A 20,514-nucleotide genomic window follows, 5' to 3' on the forward strand; every position below is an offset into this window, starting at 1 on the left:
AGTCTAGGTGTCTAAATGTATTTACTAGGCTGGCTTCAAGAGACTTGGTTATTCTGGAAAATGTGACCTAGGCACTTTTGAAAAATATTTCTCTTTGACTATGGCCACAATTGTTTCCAGAATCAAATATTAGCCATTTTTGCTGTTGTTCTTTGCTGAAAAAAAATGGAGATCGTGTTTACTTTTGGAAAGTATATTAGCAGACAAGGTTCTTTGGGTGAATCTGATAGCTTTTACTAGACCAGCTTAAATAGCTGGAAAACAATTTTGAAGCAAGCTTTCGGGTTCAAAAACCCTTTGTCAGGCTGAGGAAGTTCAGCAGTTGGTGTGTTGTCTTCCTGGATGGAATGAAAAGTAAAGAAGCCAGAGATTGTACAATATATGTAAAGTACTATTGTATACAATTGCACACGGAAAGTATATTGTACACTCTTGGAAAACCATGTTGTTTCACTCTCCCATTCATATGTATGAGTTATGGAAGAGTGAAAAAACACACTTTTCCAAGAACGAACAAAATCCACATTTTTACTACAGTACCATTAGTCCATGAATCTTCTAGCTCTTTACATTGCAAAATGCATCCGGCCAATTGCACAGCTCTAAAATAGAGGGATTCCCTCCTGACTGTGACTGTCAATCAGTCAATGTTTTGAAATGATGAGGATTAATCACTCTTGTAAAATGTAACCTTTTATTTAGTTACTCGCTGTCTCCTACATGCAAGGTTGGGCAGTCTTCTGGAACAGATTTCATAGACGTTCGGGCTGAAAGGGGCCTCGGAAGATCAGCAAGTCCAGCCCCCCGCCCGAGGGGCAGGAAGTCAGCTGGGGTCAAAGGTTCCCAGCAAGATAAGCATCCAAATTTCTCTTGAAGGTGGTCAGTGTAGGTGCTTGCCCTATTCCAGACCTTGGGGACTTGGACAGTAAAGAAATTCTTCCTTATGTCCAGCCTGAAACGGTCTTGCAGTAGTTTATAACCATTTGACTTCGTCATCCCTTGGGGCATTCTTGTGAACAAACGTTCCCCCAGATCCTGGTGGTCACCCCTGATAAAGTTATAGGTGGCCATCAGATCACCCCTGAGCCTGTGCTTTTCCAGGCTAAAGAGCCCCACGGCTCTCAGCCTGTCATTGTAAGGTCTGTTTTCCTGACCTCTGATCAAGTGCGTGGCTCTTCTCTGGACTCTCTCAAGCTTCTCCACATCCTTTTTGAATTGTGAAGCCCAAAACTGGACGCAGTACTCCAGCTGCGGCCTCACCAAGGCCGAGTACAAGGGGAGAGTGATGTCCTGGGATTTTCTTGAGAAGCATCTATGGATGCAAGCCAGCATTTTGCTCACTTTACTAGACGCAGCATCGCATTGAAGGCTCATATTCATCTTGCGGTCAGTGATGACCCCCAAGTCTCTTTCTTCAAGTAGCACTGCCGAGCCTATAAGGATGCTGGAGGTTTTTCCTCCCAAGGTGGAGAACCTTGCATTTTTCGGTGTTAAACACTGAAAGTCTCTGTACCTGGAGTTACTGAGGAATAATTGATCAGAGGGCTGTTCTCAGTGTAAGTGGTCTGTTGGGTTAATATGACTGAGCCACTCCATGTTCTGGAGCCAGTGGCGCACAGAGAAGTGATGTGGCCTTTGATGCCCCAGCCCAAATGCCCAGGGGCCCATTCTGTGGTGGGATGGATGGGGCAGTAGAGTGGGTTTCCAGGCAAGTCCTGGGGCATAGGGAAATCTGTCAGCTGCCCCTTGTTATTTATTATCCAGCCTTAAAATTGTTTCTGCCCCAGCAATAGTGTCATCAAGTGTATCCACCCTTTCTCCTTCCCCATTCAACTCAGTGGGGCTTGAATTCTATTCTCCATCCCCTCTCAGCCCCTCCATCCACCAGTTCATTCCCACAAGGGAGCAAACTATTATGCTTTCAGATCTGTGCTCAGCAGTATTAATGATGATGTGAGGAGAGTTGGTCCAACATGTTGTGGCAGGGGAATGCTTTCTTAAAGCATACCTGGAGCAAACTGGGTGAAGGACATTTCCACCCTTCTAGCTGAGGTCCACTGCAGTAAGATAACAGCCCTCTGGCTACTTCCACCTTTCCTTTTTTGTGTTCTTGTGACAAGGTATTTAGGAGAAGTCACAGATTTGCTGGAATCTGATAGGGCTGCACCGTGTCTCATTATCCCTGTTTTACAGATGAGGAAACTGGGGCATGGGGCAGTCTACTGGCTTATCTGTGGCAAGTAGGCCAATGGAAAAGTGGGGAATCAACTCTGGGTCTCCCAAGGCCTGGCCCAGTACTTTGTCTGTAGATGTCTGTAGTTATCATTAAAGAATAGGGCTGGAAGGAACCACAGGAGGTCACCTAGTCCAACCTGCTTCTCAAGGCAGGATCATCCCTGTTTAAATCATCCCAGCCTCATGCTTGCCTAACTTTCCGTATCAGTTAACAGTTTGGGTACGGGAAATAGCCGCATTAGCACAGCATTACATGCAGACTAATTCACGTCTCAGCAGAGTACATTAGTCTGTGGTGAGCTCGATGCTAATGAAGCTGTCCTGCTTCTGGTTCTTGAGCTGGCTTGGGCATCTCTCTATGGCTCTGTGTTGCTTATATGCTCCAAGGGCAGATTTTGCAAAGTGCTTGGCATCTTTGACCTGCTCTTGGAAATCTTGTTGGTCCCCTGGGCATGTGAATGGTAGTGGGTCTCATCTGGAAATTGCAAGGAGCTCAGCACTCTGGCAGGCAGGCCTCCCCCAGATAAGCAGAGAGGGTCAATGGTAGTAAGTGAACAAGTGTTTGAAAGGGACTTCAGACCATGTTGCAAGTTCACAAAGTCACCATGGGGGAGTCAGTTCTTGCATCTGTGATCTAGCTGGAGGAGGAGGGAAAAGAGAGGGACTTAAACTGCCCTCTGCTCTCTGTTATGCAGGTGGAACGCAGGTGTTTGATCACAGGGCGAGAGGAGGAGGGCTGCAGAGTCTGTATGAGGAGAGTTACTCATCTGATCCCCCTTTCCGCTGCAAGAGAAGCCCTAGGGCTGGGGTTTGTGGCATGCTGAGAATGTGCATCTTCTGCGCAAGCTTCAGGCAGCCTGGCTCAGCGTGTTGCTTCCACTGCAGCACAGTGCCCCTGCTAGGAACACCTGGTGCTCCAGACCCTGCACGGACCACACTTCCATTGAAGTCCCTGGAAGTTTTATTTACAGCAGAGTTGCAGATCTGACTACTAGGGGCCCAGTTTTCCTCTTGCAAAGGTTTTACACCAGTGACTGAAAGAATAGCCCCCCATCCCACTGCTGCTGGGGAAGACAGATTTCCAGGAGCCTTCCTCCTGTTGGCAATAGCAACACATATTAATCAAACAAAATACAATAAGACAACTCCCCTGACAGGCCAATGTGTTAACCAGGCCAATCATCCTTAATTTAAACGCTGGCAAAACCCAGCCTTTGTGCTAAAAATTCAAACAGTTACCTTAGCAACTCTACCAGCTGATAACTCATCCTGCCACAGGGAGAATGTACACCCCCAGACAGACACTCTGAGCCCAAGCAATCCTTGGTGTAACTCCCTTGGAGCCACAGTGAGAGCAACATTGCCCCTTTCACACCCATAGAAACTGCAAACAGCTGTATTTGATACGACTGCAAACAGCTGTATTTAAAGTGAGCTGGGGGTGGAGGTGTCATGAATTCAGTGGTGGATTTTGCTGAGGGCACGGTGGTTGTAGAGCAAAGTGACTTTGTTGCGTCCAAACTTTCTATGTTGTGTGTTGAGGTTAGAGTAGTAGTTCTCAACCTTTTTACACTTGGGGTACCCCTGGATAGACTCGAGGCACCCTCAGAAAATGCCAGCTCTTAGTTTTCACTGTTTTTTTAACTACAGAAAAATAGCAGAGCAGGGTTTTTTTTCCGTTGCAAAGAACTCAAAAGGCCACAAAATTGGATTTCAATTTGTTTATCTTGTAAGTCATGTTTGTAAAATGAACAGTGCTAATACTGCGTAGCACCCCATAGCACCCTTGAAAGGATCTCATGGCACCCCATGGCACTCCAGTTGAGAATCACTAGATTAGAGGGTAGAAAAAACAGTCTCTCTCCCATTAGGCTATGCATACTAAATAAACAAAAATAGAGGCCGAGGCCGAACACTTGATTCCGCCACTAACTTATGACATGGGCAAATGATTTCATCACCCCCTACATTTCCCCATCTGTGAAACTGGGGCAAATAAGACTGTCCTGCAGCACTGGGGCTTAGGGAACCTCCATATAACAACAGGTCTAATTTCCACTCTCATAGCTGACATTGCTGTAATTCCACTGACTTCAGTGAAGTCCCTCCTGTTTCATGTCAGCACATGTGAGAAGGGAATCTAATCCACTGGTTTGAGACGGTATTTAGGATTAATGAAAAAGGTACCATATTGTGCTGATTATAAGTTGACACCCATTTTCAGGTTCTTTTTGAGGAAAAACAGCTCTCCTTCCCCACCCTCCAAATTTAAGCTGATAAGGACAGATAAAGACCTTGAAGTCCTATTGTCTTTACAAAAATCCCACATAAGAGTCAACCGACCAAGGAAAGGACCCGGTGGGTTAATGCCCTAAAAATACTAACCTACAACTTACACTGCAAACTTTTCTGATTTGTAGATTTTTCTTGCATGTACAAAAATACTGCAGGGATGAAGTCAAGACTGTTGGGGGCCTGAAAATAGGTTGACTGTGAATAAATCAAGAGCCATTTTTATGGTTCTTTTGGAGGGAAAGAAAGGTAGGCTGATCATCAGACTGGCCAAACTTCTTGGCAAGCATGCCACAAATGAAGGCGAAAGTATGAGGTAGTGCCCCTTTAATCAACCACTGCTTGTGTGCCAAACACATTGGCTGTCCTTGCCACATGTGATATGCATGCCACAGGCCAGCCACCCCTGCAGTAGATAATGTGTTTAACGAGCCATGCTTTGATTTTTACCCAAAGGTGTTTCAAGAGAGAACAAGGCATTGAGGAAATAATTGCAGAATGGCATGCATGGCACATCTTCTGTTCTGACCTGAAGGAGTAGAAAATCCTTTGCCTGGAAAGGAGCGATTCCTTTTGTGTTCACCTGATTCAACTGGGCTTTGTGCTGGGCTACTGTGCATCTTCAAAGGGGCCTGCCTTGGTCCTGTGATCTTTGAGTTTCCTTTTAGCCAACCTGGGCATGCAGCTAAGGCCTGACCTATACCATGGGGTTTTGCTGGCTGAACTCTGGTGCACTTTCCTTCTCATAGAGGCAGAACCCTGCCTCCCCGCTGAAAGAAGACTTCCGCCACCACACAACAGCTAGCAGAAGGCACATGTAGACAAAATTAGATATTTTGTCAGCAACTGGAATCTCTTCTGAGCTAGCTTCCTGGGGCATACTTTGCTCCTGCTGGCTGGCACAACTCCATAGGCATGTTGAGTAGAAGCAGCCCAATACAGACACATTATAAATGACAGCATATTGTCCCTGACTTCACAGAACCCCCCTCCTACTGTCCTTGGGATCTTGATGGTCCACACTCCAGAGGACTTTGAGTCATGCTTTGCTCCTCTCCTCTCAGTTCTTCCACTCATCTAACCCTAACCACCTCCTCCCTGTCCTTTCTGTTACTGTGCTCCTAGCCTATGCTTCTGGGGTGTCCAAAGGTCCTGAAGATATCATTGCCCCATAGCTAACTGCATAATGGTTTTTCTGGATAGGTTTCCTCATTCAGGGGGGCACTAGCAGGCTGCAGCGTGCAGATAGATCCTGCTAGGTTTGGCTCTACTGAAAGGACCCAAAAGCAGGACTAGCTTGAGTGCAGTGTGATTCAGTTATCTCCACAAGCCTCTGATTCACAGCAGTAGAGATTGGACTAGTCAGCACCTGGAAACAAAGCCTGAACACCCCACCCAGAGAGCTAGAGAAAGCCAGGGGAGGGAGATTACTGGATGCTTTGCTTAATTTGATCACTGCTTCTCTTCCACATTCCCAGCCCTATCCAGCTAGACAGCTACAGCCCTCCGGGGTCATTTCAAGGCAATTCCCATCTGTGGTTGAGGAGGTTTTTAGCAGCAGGCATTTCAAGGAGACATTTTATAATCTTCCCAGTTGCTCTGCTTGTGAAGCTCTCCCCCACAAGCTGAGGGAAGATGAAGCCAGAAGAACGGATGAGCTTGACTGAGCAACAGAGCCAGGAACCCAGCTTTAGTGCAGGCTCTAAAAATAATTCTCCTTAGAGCATGATTTATGCAGCACAGCGGAGCCGCTCTGCTCTCCCCGCTCTTGGCAGGCAAGTGAAGGCATCAGCAGGCCAAAAGCTGCACCTCTGGGAGCTCTGGACTTGCAACAAAACCTCCCTTCCTACAGGTGTAGCTGCTGCCCTCTCCACCCCTGCTAGCTCATGCGCAGCCAGGCCTCCCTGCAGACATTTGCAACTCCCTTTCCCTTCCCCTTCTCATTATCCACCCTAGCCAAGGCACTTCCTCCTCCCCCCAGTAGTTTATTATTGGTTAGAAATGTAGACGTCACCGAGACAACAACACACCGGCAAAGACATGAACCTGGGAGGAAAAAAAATCAAGAGGCTCTTTCTGCTTCCTCCCCCTGCCAAATATGCAGAGAAAAATAATAGATCAGTGAATTATTCCAGCTTCTGTTTAACAGTGAACATCTGGCAGCAGCTGGAGCTGGTGCTACAGCATCAGGGAGTATCATGTTTAACCTGCAAAGTTGAAGCAACCTGCAGTTATGTTTAAAGATGCCAACAAAACAGTGAAATGTCTCTATCTATTAGAGGGGGGTCCTTTGATTTACAGAGAAGGAACAGACTAAGCCAGGGCTTGGTTTTGTGACCTTGGTGCTTGTTGCTGTTCACATTGGCTTCACAGCGAGGGCTCCCATATGCTTGCTGGCAAGAGGAATATTAGAACCATGCCCAATTTTCCAGCAAACCATGTTAATGCTGTGGTTTATGGTTTAGTGCTTCTAAAATAGTATGTGCTTCATTTTTTTTTTCCTTGTTAACACACTACTTGCATTGAGCTTCTAACAGTAAAACTAGAGTGGCTGAAAGGCCCAAGACCTGATTCTGCAATAAACAAAGTGCAAGTGTAACCCAGTGCTCGTATAGGACTCAGTAGCTCTACTGGGGCTGTACATGGGTGCCAGAGGCCATCCATACAGAGCTCAATGGCAGGATCAAGGTCAAAGGCAGAACTAGTTTATACAGTCGAGAGTCCAGAACTGGGATGACTCACCTGAGATTACAATGCAGTCTGAAAATTTATTCAGATCTCATGACTTTCCTTGTACTTAGTGTCGTAACCCAGTAAAATAACCTGTATCCAAACTCAAAGAGAACAATTTAGAAATAGAGAAAAAAAGAGAGAAGAATCTTAGGAAGAAGGGGAAGGGGTGTTACCTGTAGCTTTAAAAGCAAATATATCCACTTGTATATGATAAATAAAATAACTACAAAGAATAAACATTTTATTTAGCTACTGTCAGAAACAATCTAAGTACACAGCTTAATCTTAGCTTGTTTTTAGACACTGAGAAAACATTCCTTAAGGCCCAGTTTTTTCTAGCAAAATCAGTGCTACACTGCCCATAGCAAGGGAAGCAGCTGACCTTACTTACAACTCATTCATTACACCTACAGGTTGCTTTAAAAGTGATTCACCTGTAGGGCAGCGAAGTCCTAAGGTCAAATCCCATCATCCTGGCTAAGCGCATCCTAGGGAGATAAACACCACTTTGCAAAGAAGGAATTCATTTTTATTGTGTGTTAAAGGAGTGATCATCACTTGTCCCCTCCCAGTTGAGGGTTGTCTAGTGAATGCCAAGATTCAGGACTCAGGGGCATTGGTTGTAGACTGGTTTGTCTAAGGGTGTAGGCAGATAAAGTTGTTTGGGTAAATGTAGTATCTTTTATTACATTAAAGGAATAGTTGGGAGAATTGTTCTATGCAAGCTTTTGGGTACAGGCACCCTTCTTTGGGAGAGCATAGGGAGAGCAGTGGTGGCATTCAGGTTGTTGAGGGCCTGGGTAAAAGTAATTTAGGGCCCCTTAGAGGTACTCAGGTAAATATTAACCCACCACAGTTGTATCATGGATTTTTTAAATATTATTTGGGAGAATTAGTCAAGTGTTAAAATGCAAATAGAGCCACTTCCTTGCAAAGACTTCACCACCCAAAAAAAACACTGGTTGCATAATGTTGGGCCCCCCCACAGTGGGGCTGGTTTGCCCTTCCAAGGCAGCTACTGGGGAGTCTCCTTATCACTCCTTTACCTATGCAACTCTCCTTCTGCCTGAAGAAGGGCATTTGTGCCCAAAAGCTTGCAAAGAACATTTTTTCCAACTACTTAGCTCGTCTCATAAGAGATCGCATCAACCTCCAGAACCTTATCTGCCAAGATCCAGGTTTGGCCGCTGTTCTTGATCTCTCGGCTTTCCGTGAAGCACAGAAGCTTTGCTAGCACGTCTCACACCACCCCGACAACATCCACCCCCCAAAGGTGCTACCGAGGAAGATGCAGTCAGATGCTGAGTCGTGTCTGTTCAGGATCACACCAGTTTCCAACAGAGAATCAGGCTACCGCCGCAAGGGCTCGTAAATTACTCAGCGCAGTTCCGCGGACTCCGGGTTTTTCCTGGCTTCCTTGCTCGCCTACCAGCTGCAGGCTCAGGCTCGAAGCTGGGCTGCCACACGGCACCGCCTGGAACAGCCACGTGGTCCTAGCGAACCGAAACCAGCCCTTCCGGATCATAGAGCTCCCCCGAGGCTGGAGCAAGAGCGGCCTCTCACGTATGCGCCCGCCGCCTCCCCGGTTACCCGCTTTCCCCGCCCCCCGGGCCGGCTCCGGCCTATAAGAGGCGCGAGGTTGACGTCAGCGTCCTCTTCCGCCCGCTCTGTCCCTACCAGCGAGACAGGGCCGCAGCCGCCGCCATTACCGGTCCCCTCCTCTTCTCCGACCTCGGGGAATCCACCGCCATCCGCCGCCATGGTGAGGCGTCCGTGCCCCCGCGGGGGCTGGGGGGCGCTGGGGGGCCGTGAGCCGCCCAGCCTGGGGGATATGGCCGCGTCTGGGCTCACAGCGGCGGGGGGAGCGGCCTGCGGGCGGGGTCAGGTGTAGGAGAGGGTGATCAGGAAGAGGGGACAGGTGTGTGGGGGGGGTAAAGGCCTCTTCCCCGCCCCCCCACCACCACAGTGTACACCTGTGCCCCTTGAGTGTGGCGCTGGGGAGGGTTGGGGCGCTCCCGGCCCCTCTGCCCGGCAGCATGAAGCTGCTTCGTGGCTCTGCCTCCCCTCTTCCAGGTACAGGGGTCTGCTGCCGCTGCCCCTCCCCATCTGGGTGCTGGCTGTGGGGCTGGGAAGTTGCCCCCTGTCCCCTGATCCAGGCGCTTGGGGCTTTTCTTTTTGCTGGAAGAATGATGTGGCAGGGCGTGGGGAGGCTAGGATGTATTTTAACCTCCCTCCTCTCTGGTCAGAGGAGGTATTGCAGCATGGGACGTATATTTTTTCCTGCAGTGAGGCGGCAGTCTTATGTAACTCTGCAGTAGCGGCAATACTTGGTTACCTCTGTGGGAAAATCTGAGGGAGCTGGCATGGCAGGTGTCCTGGGGGAGCACCTGGCCCCTCAGTGGGGATGGGGTGAAATGACTGGGTTGTTTCATGGCCATAAGAAGCTGCTGTGCTTGCATGTAGGCTCTTCTTGAAGGAAAACAACTAGCTCCCCTCCATTTAGACATTATAATACCCCTGGGAACATTCTTGTGGAAGCCCTGTTAAGGTGCTGAGAGAGCGAGGTTTCTTTTGTTGTAGGCTTTCTGCTGCAGTTTTCTCTGAGCAGCCTTGTGATGTCTGCTAAGCAACTGGAATGGATGTCAGCAGGACTCGGCTTGGCCCTGCTGTGTATTGGCGGGGCTGGTTGGAGTTTCTGGAAGAACTAAATCTGTTATGTGCTATGTTTTTCTTAGGTGAACTTTACAGTAGACCAGATCCGGGCCATCATGGACAAAAAGGCCAACATCAGAAACATGTCTGTGATCGCCCACGTAGATCACGGCAAATCCACCTTGACTGACTCTCTGGTATGCAAAGCTGGTATCATTGCCTCAGCCCGTGCTGGTGAGACCCGTTTCACTGACACGAGAAAAGATGAGCAGGAAAGGTGCATCACTATCAAATCCACGTAAGTTGTTTTCCTTCAAGCATCTTGATGTTCGGATGCATATCTGCGATGGTCTGACTTCAGGACCGAAACCCAGGGACCTCAGAGTTCTAGTCTTGCTTCTGATGTGAGATTAGAAGAAGAAACTACAAAGCCAAACTGTTCTGTAGCTTCAGAAGTTTATTTCCTTGTCATTCAGAGTACTGGGAGTGTATTTTTACAGGTGTTAAGATACAAATACTGACTTGTCTGTGCTGAAACCTGAGTGCTACCAACAATAAATGAAATGCTTCCCATGTAAATATGAGTATGATGGTGTTAATTGGAATGGTCAGAAATGATGGTTTAATACAGCTCTTTTGATAGTCAGTTGTTAGTTCTTGAGCATTTCCAGCTGAGGCAGCTAAACGTCTCTGCCAGCAGCAATGTCTATTAAAACTGAGCACCTTTTTCACACCAAAGGATGCTACAAACATAGTTAAATGAGAATAAGCACACCTGCTCCTGGGAAGATAAGTAGGTGCTTCTACTGGCACTACCTCTCCTAGACTGAGAACAGATGGCTCATGTAAAGATGATCTTTCTAATCTTGCTGCCCTTTTTATGTATCTTATTTTCAGAGCTATCTCTCTCTTCTATGAGCTGTCTGAGAATGACTTGGCCTTCATCAAGCAGAGCAAAGATGGTTCTGGTTTCCTGATTAACTTGATTGACTCTCCTGGGCATGTGGACTTCTCTTCAGAGGTTACTGCTGCTCTCCGTGTCACTGATGGTGCTCTGGTTGTAGTAGACTGTGTGTCTGGTAAGACTTAACACTACTAGTCTTGGTGATCATGTAGTGGCTTGAATGTTAGCCCTGCAGCAGGAGTCACCTAGTCGTCCTCTCCCAGGTGTGTGCGTACAAACAGAGACTGTGCTACGTCAGGCCATTGCTGAGAGGATCAAGCCTGTCCTGATGATGAACAAGATGGACCGAGCCTTGCTGGAGCTGCAGTTGGATCCAGAGGAACTGTACCAGACATTTCAGCGTATCGTGGAGAATGTCAATGTCATCATCTCCACGTACGGAGAAGGAGAAAGTGGCCCCATGGGAAACATCATGGTAAGGAGCAAGCCTTGAGGCCTGTATTTAGCGTGAGCTCTATCCTAAAGTTACCCTTGGGTCTTAATAAGAGCCTATTAGCAGTGCTTCCTCGTCTTGGAAAGGAGGAGCAGTATCTGTTTGGAAGTCTGTTTTAGCACAGAGAACTCCAGTTTACAGTAGACATTACTACAACATCTCCATCTTGGCTGGTAACTTGTCGTAGAGCGGGTACCATGTATGCCCACTTCAGCCACTCTGTATGTGTTGCTCAGTTCCAAAGCTGCCAGGGTGGCAACTTTGCGCAGCATGGCAGCCACTCTAGCCAGACTACTGCCTGTGGCATCCGTGTCTGATCCATGCTGTGCACAGTGCAGGTTCCAGACTGGCTGGAGTGCCGGTCAGATTAGGTATGTGTGGGGACAGATATAGAGAAAGGGGGTTCATGGCCCTGATCCAGCCTGTGGACTGGTCCTACACCACATGTGGCCTACAGAGATGGATGAAATGACTTAACATGCTTCTGAAGCAAAGGTGTCAGTTTGATTTAAATACTGTATTTCTGATCCCTTTCTATTCCTGTAGGAAAGAGTTTCTATTTACAGTTCAGGCATCTCGAACAGACCCTGAAGAGTGACTTGATCAATAAAATGCTTTTAGTACAGCAAGAACTAGTTACATGAATTGGAAAACCAGCAGGCATTCATGTAGGAGCTGGTCTTCTGGGCTGCCAGAACCTCATAATCTGGGCCTCAAATACCACTTGACAGGTGATTGGACCTGGTAGCTGCTAGCAAAGTCTGTCTCTGCACTCATATCTGGCAAGTCTGTATAATTAATGTCCCTGGGGTTTGATCTCTTTTCCTTTACAACTGAAATTGAGTTACTTGGCATATTGTAGCTTGGAAGCCAAAACTGCAGGGGCTTGCATGTCCTCTAGCTCTGAAAAGCTACGCTTACAGAAGTCATATGTTCAGACAAATGAAGTCTCCCTGGCTGCCATGCCTTACCAGTTAAGGTTTAACATCAGATTTCTCATAGTTAGGACACCCTTGGCATATGCATAACTTGTGTTCAAATTCTGTCAGTTCCTCACTGTCTCTTGACCTTATCTTCCAGATTGATCCAGTGCTAGGTACTGTTGGCTTTGGTTCTGGCCTGCATGGCTGGGCTTTCACCTTGAAACAGTTTGCTGAGATGTATGTTGCAAAGTTTGCTGCAAAGGGTGATGCTCAATTGAATCCTGCTGACCGTGCCAAGAAAGTAGAGGATATGATGAAGAAGCTGTGGGGAGACAGGTGAGTCACCTCAAGTCCTGGTCTTGACAGTGCTTTTGAGGGGTTTCAAGCTTGCTTCTCTTCAATCTAGTACTACTTAAGCAACAGAAATGACTACAGCTTGAAACACTTTGTTGGGACACTGACTCCATAATGCACACTAGCCTGCTCTGTTCTGTTCTTTGGAGGAGTGAGGCTTGAACCTATGGGCTGAGAATTAACAAAGTATTAAATTTCAGGCCTTTGGATGCTACTCCTGATGGTGGCAGGGTGGTGTAAGACATCTCATGTGGGCTCTTGGTGCTATGAATGGCTTCCAATCAAATCCCAAGCAGACCCATGTTAGAAGTTGAATATAGTGGGTATAGTCAGATCCATCGGCCTCCTGCAAGTAAGTGACCAATGGAGAAATGCATCCCCCATATTGGAAGACTTGGCATTTTTCTCTGAGCAGGACCTTGGCTTGGTGAACTTTAATCCTGAGACGAGCAGACTGCAATGCTAGTAGGCAAATGTGCACCACCCTAACCTTCCGATTTGACCTCCTTTTTTTTTTCCCCTAGATATTTTGATCCTGCTACTGGCAAGTTCAGCAAATCTGCCACCAGCCCTGATGGAAAGAAACTGCCCAGAACTTTCTGCCAACTGATCCTAGACCCCATCTTCAAGGTACCTACCTTTTGGGCCCAGCCTCCCATAACAGTGGGGGTGCACTGTGCCTCTGTTCTCCAGAGACAGCAAGTGTGTGCGTGATGATGAAAAATTTCTTCACTTTGACCTGACTTGTTAGTTTGAAGAAATTGCATATCTGACACAAGCTCGGCTCCCCTGTGCAGCAGCAGCAGCAGCAGAGGCTGCGAGTTCCTCCTTTCCAAAAGGGGATCTGTCTGATTTTTAAATTGCCTTGTAACTGATGGATACCAGTGTTGCTATGAATGCAATTCAGTTGCCACTTCCTGGCTTGCCTGAAAGCGGCCTTGAGCTGCTTTGTCTGTAGACTGGGTTACTTGATGTATTCCCTCCTAACTTTAAACTCTCTTGCTTTTAGGTTTTTGATGCAATCATGAACTTCAAGAAAGAGGAGACAGCTAAACTGATTGAGAAACTAGACATCAAGCTGGATAGTGAGGATAAGGACAAGGAGGGCAAACCCCTGCTGAAGGTAAGAACTGATCTGAGGCCTCAAACAGGGCCTGGCAGTTAGCTTGGTCATAACATTTTGTTCATTTAATCTTACTACACTGTGACAATACTCCAGCTTGGAAGGACTGCTTAAACTTTCATGAGAAGCTATTGTGGGGTAAGGGGAGGGGGGTATACATGGACTTACTGGGGCTTTGAACTCTGTTTCATCAGGCTGTGATGAGGCGCTGGCTACCTGCTGGAGAAGCTCTGCTGCAGATGATCACCATTCACCTCCCATCTCCTGTTACAGCTCAGAAATACCGCTGCGAGCTGCTATACGAGGGACCCCCTGACGACGAGGCTGCCATGGGTATGATGAACTGTATCACTTTGTTGCTCAAATGCATTGGAGATCTTCAACAGTGGGTCCCAACCATTCTGGCAGATGATACAAGGCCAGTAGGTGGCACTTCCCTGAGTGCCACTCCCTTTCCTGATTCCCACCTGATCTGCTGCACTATTTTGCTCCCTGCTGTATGTGCCCTTGTGCTGCCTGTCCTCTCCTCAGCCTGCCATGTGCCTCCCAGGTGTGGCACCTGTGCCACTGCTTGGCTACCCCTGCTCTCTAATCTTGAGCTACTTCTGTGTTGCTGCAATGCAGCAGGACTAAAGCTGTAGATTCCTACATCTGCAGCATTGCCAGTGTGGATCTGATAAGCTTGTTAGTAGCTCTTGCTCCTGAGTACTTGGGTTAGCCTGAGCAGACAGGGTGGTTATCATCTGGATAACCTCAGCCTAGACTTTTAATGTGTGATTTGCTTGATGCACAGTTTCTCTCTTCCTTGCCAGCTGGGCTAACCAACAATGTGGAGATTTAGCCTGTGTAGTGCCCATGTCTCAGAATACAGGACCCGATCATTCACCCTGGTGTTTTTTAGTGTTCTTTTGCTTTGGCAAACAGTTTAACACTGTCTGCCTCCATTTCCCAGGTATTAAGAACTGTGACCCCAAAGGCCCCTTGATGATGTACATCTCTAAAATGGTGCCAACCTCTGACAAGGGCCGCTTCTATGCTTTTGGGCGTGTCTTCTCTGGTCTCGTCTCTACTGGCTTGAAAGTCAGAATCATGGGACCAAACTATACACCTGGCAAGAAGGAAGACCTGTACTTGAAGCCAATCCAAAGGTCAGTACCAGCCAGACTTAGGCACAGCTGGTGTGCATGGCTTGTGTTTTTTGGAAACTAACTATAGAACTATAATAACACTACTCTGCTAAAGGATGAAATGCTCACTCCTGCAGTTCTAGCATTGTGAGAGGTGCCTTTCATTACCTGAGAGAGAGAGTGAAAGGCAACATTCAACTATCTGCCCACCTCCCAACTTTGTCTAGATGAGTCAAGCCCAGGTGCTTAGCTTTATAGCTTTCTTACTGCGGAGCTGGATCCACCTCTCCCCATTCCACAGGAGAGCTCCCATTTTAAAAAACAAAACAAAAACAACCCTCTCCCCGTGGCATTACTCATTGCTGCTTGTAATGCAGGACCATTCTGATGATGGGCCGCTACGTTGAACCCATTGAGGATGTGCCTTGTGGTAATATTGTTGGTCTGGTCGGTGTTGACCAGTTCCTGGTGAAGACTGGAACAATCACCACCTTTGAGCATGCTCACAACATGAGAGTGATGAAGTTCAGCGTCAGTCCTGTGGTGCGTGTGGCTGTTGAAGCAAAGAACCCAGCTGACCTGCCCAAGCTAGTGGAAGGGCTGAAACGTTTGGCCAAGTCTGACCCTATGGTGCAAGTAAGTGTCTGAAACATCCCGTGAAATACCAGTTGCCAGGCAGAGTTCAAGTGGCCACTCAAGTGTTTCTCCCAACTCCCTGTCCTAAAAAAGGACCAGTGTGCTCTCTTTGGGCCTGGAGGCATAACTGACTATGTAGAAATGAGAGTAGAACCAGTAGGGGTTGGGAGTCACCTGCATGTAGTTTTGAGGGGGAACTGCCATCCTTCTTTCGGTGCAAGTCTGCCAGAACAAAGTTGAACACAGCTGAAATCTGTAGCCTGTAGAGGTGTGGAAGGATTCCTGGAGATTAAAGCTGAGACTTTTATACCCAGGTGCAACTCCTTTTAGCATATGCTATGGTGACTCCCCTCTTTGTGATGCAGCATGCCCAAGGTCCCCCATGGCACTTTATTGGCATCTTGGAGCTTGCTGGTCATAAATTTTAAATGCTGTTAACTTGGCAAATAAAATGTTGACAGGCCTCACTAGCCAACTGCTTCTTGCAGTTAGATTAGTTTTAAAGGACCACTTGCTGCCTGTGAGCTTTCAGCTAGCAATATCTGAAATATAAGTGAGTGGTGCAGGAGATGGGGGTGGTAATCTAGTAGGATGTTCTTCCATCTGTATAATTGATTGTTTTTTGCTTTCAGTGCATCATTGAGGAGTCTGGCGAGCACATCATAGCTGGTGCAGGGGAGCTGCATTTGGAGATCTGCCTGAAGGATCTGGAAGAGGACCATGCATGCATTCCAATTAAGGTAAATCTCTGCATTCTGTCATCCTCTAAAAGCCTGAAAGAACTGAACTTCTTGAATGAAGTAGCTGCAGATCTATTTAGCCTGTAAGCTTCTAGATAGGTGGAAACACAGGACTGCCTGCCTATGTAGCTCTCTTCACAATAGCTAGGTGCGCAAGCAAAATCTAGGAAGTGGCAGCTGTATGAAGAATACTACAGCTCCTTTACGCCCTGGCTATAGGACAAGTTGATTGAGTACAGGCTTGACTAGCTCTAGTTCACCATTGATATCTTAACCCTGCCTTCATGTGACTTGGGAGATTCTGGGCATCATTCCCATTTTACCAAGTGGGTGGTGTGAAACCCTCCTAGAAAAAAGATGGCTGTTTAAAGCTTTAGCCAGTAAACTAGTTGAATATTGGTCATTACCAGGCTTGATTTTAGTGGCAAGCAAACCTTTAGCTGGATATTGAGCACTTGAAAGTATAATGGCCATGACGTGGCTACTGACTTAACCTCTGGAGATGCACTGTCTGTCTGATGTCTTGTGCAGAAATCTGACCCTGTGGTGTCTTACCGTGAGACGGTCAGCGAGGAATCCAATGTGATGTGCCTTTCCAAGTCCCCCAACAAACACAACCGGCTGTACATGAAGGCCCGCCCCTTCCCAGACGGTTTGGCTGAGGACATTGACAAAGGTGATGTGGCTGCCCGCCAGGAGTTGAAGCAGCGTGCTCGCTACTTAGCTGAGAAGTATGAGTGGGATGTTAGTGAAGCCCGTAAAATCTGGTGCTTTGGTCCTGATGGCACTGGCCCCAACATCCTGACTGACATCACCAAGGGAGTGCAGTACCTGAACGAAATCAAGGACAGTGTTGTGGCTGGCTTCCAGTGGGCAACTAAAGAGGTAAGCAATATGCAAGTGCCAGTTGCTGTCCCACAAATCCAAGGTAGGAGTTGGCTGTATGCTAGTGCAGATTCTAGTTGGATTGCAGTGCCATTGAATGCCAACAAGCACCTGCTAAAACTTGCCTTTTTTAAATCTCTGAGGATGTGGGCCTGCCATACCAACAATAATAAACTTTTATACTGTCTTGGTCTGGAACACATGCTCGCTGAGTGCCTGGCCAGAACATGACCATCTCTAAGCCATTGGTGATTTGATCTGGTTAAAGTCCTGGTTAAAGTACTTGTCTAGAGGTGTCTTCCTCTAGGACCTGCTTGCTTGTGATGGCATATGGGATGGGAGCTACAGAGAGGCATAACTTTGAGCTGTTTACTGATGCTTCTGCTCTGTTCTTCCAGGGAGCTCTGTGTGAGGAGAACATGCGTGGAATTCGCTTTGATGTGCATGATGTGACCCTGCATGCTGATGCCATCCACCGTGGTGGTGGGCAGATAATCCCTACTGCCAGGAGGTGCCTCTATGCCTGTGTGCTTACTGCACAGCCAAGACTCATGGAGCCCATCTATCTTGTAGAAATCCAGGTATGTGGACTCTGCTTGGCTGTAGTTATGGAGGAGTCGGGCTTAAGTTCAAAGGTATTGAGAGGTGAAAGCAGGAACTGGCAGTTCTGTAACCCATGTCGTCTTTTTTTCTTTCGCTATTCCAGTGCCCAGAGCAAGTAGTTGGTGGCATCTATGGTGTCCTGAACAGGAAGCGTGGCCATGTCTTTGAGGAGTCCCAGGTGGCTGGTACTCCCATGTTTGTTGTCAAGGCCTACCTGCCTGTCAACGAGTCTTTTGGTAAGTGTGGAGGAACAGAGCTCCAGAAGCCCAAGCTCAAGGTGTCCTTGAGGGATAAGCTTGAGTAAACCTCTAGCCATCCTATTCCATCCTAGACACTTGAATGCCATTGTCTAAACACCTACCCATCCTTTTTCCTCCATAGGCTTCACAGCTGACTTGAGATCCAACACAGGTGGCCAGGCCTTCCCTCAGTGCGTGTTCGACCATTGGCAGATCCTGCCTGGGGACCCATTCGACAGCACCAGCCGTCCCTGCCAAGTTGTAGCTGAGACCCGCAAACGCAAAGGGCTGAAAGAAGGCATCCCAGCACTGGACAACTTCCTGGACAAATTGTAAAAGATTCCCCACCAACATCAGCTCAAAGTCACTATTGTTGGACTCTGAATAAACCTAACTAGTGTAACATCAATGCAGCAGGCAAATGGTAGACTGCAGTGACCATCTTTTTGCATTAACACCTAATTGGTTTCATAGCAATTTGAGACTTTCAAAAGGGGAGGAAAAAAAACCTCATTGATATTCAGCCTTATAGGTTTCTGTGTTGAACATGATGCATTGGGGTCCCACTCGGTGCCATTGTAACTTAAAACATTTCCACTTGATGCAACTAGAGTTGCCTGGCTCCATATTTATTTGACACAATGAAGGAAGCAGCTCTGTTTTCCTTCCTGCAGTGGTTATTTGGCAAAAGGTGGTGTGGTTGGGGTTTGGGGGGGGGTAGCACTTGGGCATTGAGTGATCCTCTTGGAGAGGTTGGAGCCAACAGATTGCAAGCCAAGCAGGACAAGTGCATTAAGGGGGTTTGCTTGGGTTAATGGCCTGTAGTGGGTTTGTTCAGGGGAGGGGGATATGGAAGGGAATGTCTAGTTGGGCAGAAACTAGAAGGCAGGAAGCTCTTGTGCAGTGTGATTGTCATCATGAACATCAACAAGTGTATTAGTGCCACTGGAATAATAAATTTGATATGGTGATGAATATTTGCATGGACTCTCAGTATCACTTCAGTAGCTTTAAAGTTGCTGAACTTTTAAAATTTGATTCTACCTGCTTGTCTTTTATTGGTAACTGCTCCAGAGAGTGTGAATGGTATGAGTTGGGCCCATTATCTTTTAGTTTAGGGATGTCAGCTGAGAGGTTGAAGGGAGAAACCAGGACATGGAGGTCAGATTAGCCTCTGCAGGCACATTTTTGGTAGAGAAGTCTGCCACAGATTGTGCTAGAAACTGCTTAGCTGTGGGCCTGAGGCTGGTTCTCTCCATCTCTTTAGAAAAGAGTATTTAAAAATGACCTTGTAATTATGGGACTAAGATGGCAAATATTCCTACTGTGCTTCAGTGCAAGGTTGGCTTACTCTAGCTACTGACCTCAGTCTAACAAGGTCAGCTTTTAAAGTTAGATGCTAAACTGGATTTCTGAGTTTGTATAAAGTGGGCTTTAAGTAATTCTTGTGATAAAGCAGCTGTGGTGGTTGTAAGATGGGCTGGGACTTGTGTGGTCAAGATTTGCATTCCCAGTGTGCCATGAGCCGTCCAGGGGCTCTGTCTACCACCACTTCCAGTTACTGAGTCCTGCCCTACAGTGCTCTAGTCCTTTGATATGTGAACTTATCTAAATATATGCTGTAAGATGAGCCAGTCTTCCTGGAGCAAAGGCCTTGCATTGACCTAAATCAAAGGGGAGGCAGGCTACCAACTCTACCCATGTCATCCTCCATAACGATGGGACTCATGCATACTAGGTGGCAGGGATGAGCCCATTCCTAAATGCATTTTTTAACTTGGACTCACTTGTCCAGTTGGGTTGCAATCGCACTTAATCTCTTGGGGGTGAGGATAGGAGCACAAGCAGATTAGGGCCTGAGGTGCAAGATCTCTAACTGAATTACAGATTCATGCCCACTTGTTCCAAGTCTGAGATCCCCATTTCTCTCACATTTAAGTGATGTATGCTACCAGCTTATGCTAATGATGCCCTCTGCTGCACATCTTGCTAGATAGGAAATGTAACGTGAAGGCTACTGGCTAGTGTTAAGAATTTGAAATGTCTGGTTTCCACTGAAGCCTTTGAGTTGCCCTCAGTGAAATCTGAGGGGGAAGGCTGGAATTCAAAGTGGGATTTTTTTGTTGCTGATCTTGCTCAGTAACCAGAGAGATGCGTAGATGTGATTCAATTGCTTTGTGTTCTCCAGTATAGAAAGCAATTTATGGAGTGGGTGGATGTAGGTATGGGTGGCATTGCAGCAGAAGTATTGCAAATATCTTGATAAGATTGCTTAAATTAGGCAAGTGCCTTGGAAGGAAGCCAGCCTGTTGCTTCTGAGAGAAAAGAGGACAGTCATTTTCAGGAAAATGGCTGCTCTAATGACTAAGACTTGGCTCAGTTCAGGGGATCAAGGCTTCTGGTAGTTAGATGAATACTGTTCTGCTCAAATGCTGCTGTCACTGAAGCAGCCAGCCATGGTGGGTTGTGCAGATGATATTGGTGCTTCACCGTTGGACGGTTTCATAGAATCAGAAGCGCAGTGGGGCTGGAAGACAACGCCGGAGGTCATCCCAACCTCTTTTGTACCAGGACC

General features: G+C 47.2%; 1 protein-coding gene and 1 non-coding gene across 2 annotated transcripts; both read left to right on the forward strand.

Annotated features, from left to right (window-relative positions):
- The first annotated feature begins 4,815 nt into the window (after positions 1-4,815).
- EEF2 (eukaryotic translation elongation factor 2) lies at positions 4,816-18,914 on the forward strand. Its single transcript, XM_090027915.1, has 16 exons — positions 4,816-4,836; positions 8,642-9,022; positions 9,996-10,210; positions 10,810-10,991; positions 11,080-11,291; positions 12,390-12,568; positions 13,111-13,216; positions 13,596-13,709; positions 13,904-14,042; positions 14,662-14,857; positions 15,214-15,472; positions 16,105-16,212; positions 16,744-17,097; positions 17,496-17,678; positions 17,804-17,936; positions 18,082-18,914. The coding sequence occupies exons 1-16, from the start codon at positions 4,816-4,818 to the stop codon at positions 18,273-18,275; spliced, it is 2,976 nt and encodes a 991-aa protein (XP_089884041.1). The 3' UTR covers positions 18,276-18,914.
- LOC149853254 (small nucleolar RNA SNORD37) lies at positions 13,296-13,361 on the forward strand. The gene has a single exon (XR_016439220.1). It is a non-coding gene; the product is annotated as a small nucleolar RNA SNORD37 (small nucleolar RNA).
- Positions 18,915-20,514: the final 1,600 nt, after the last annotated feature.

Source organism: Crocodylus siamensis, chromosome 14 (assembly GCF_052110815.1).
Source record: "Crocodylus siamensis isolate JL-2025a chromosome 14, ASM5211081v1, whole genome shotgun sequence".
Classification (NCBI taxonomy): domain Eukaryota; kingdom Metazoa; phylum Chordata; order Crocodylia; family Crocodylidae; genus Crocodylus; species Crocodylus siamensis.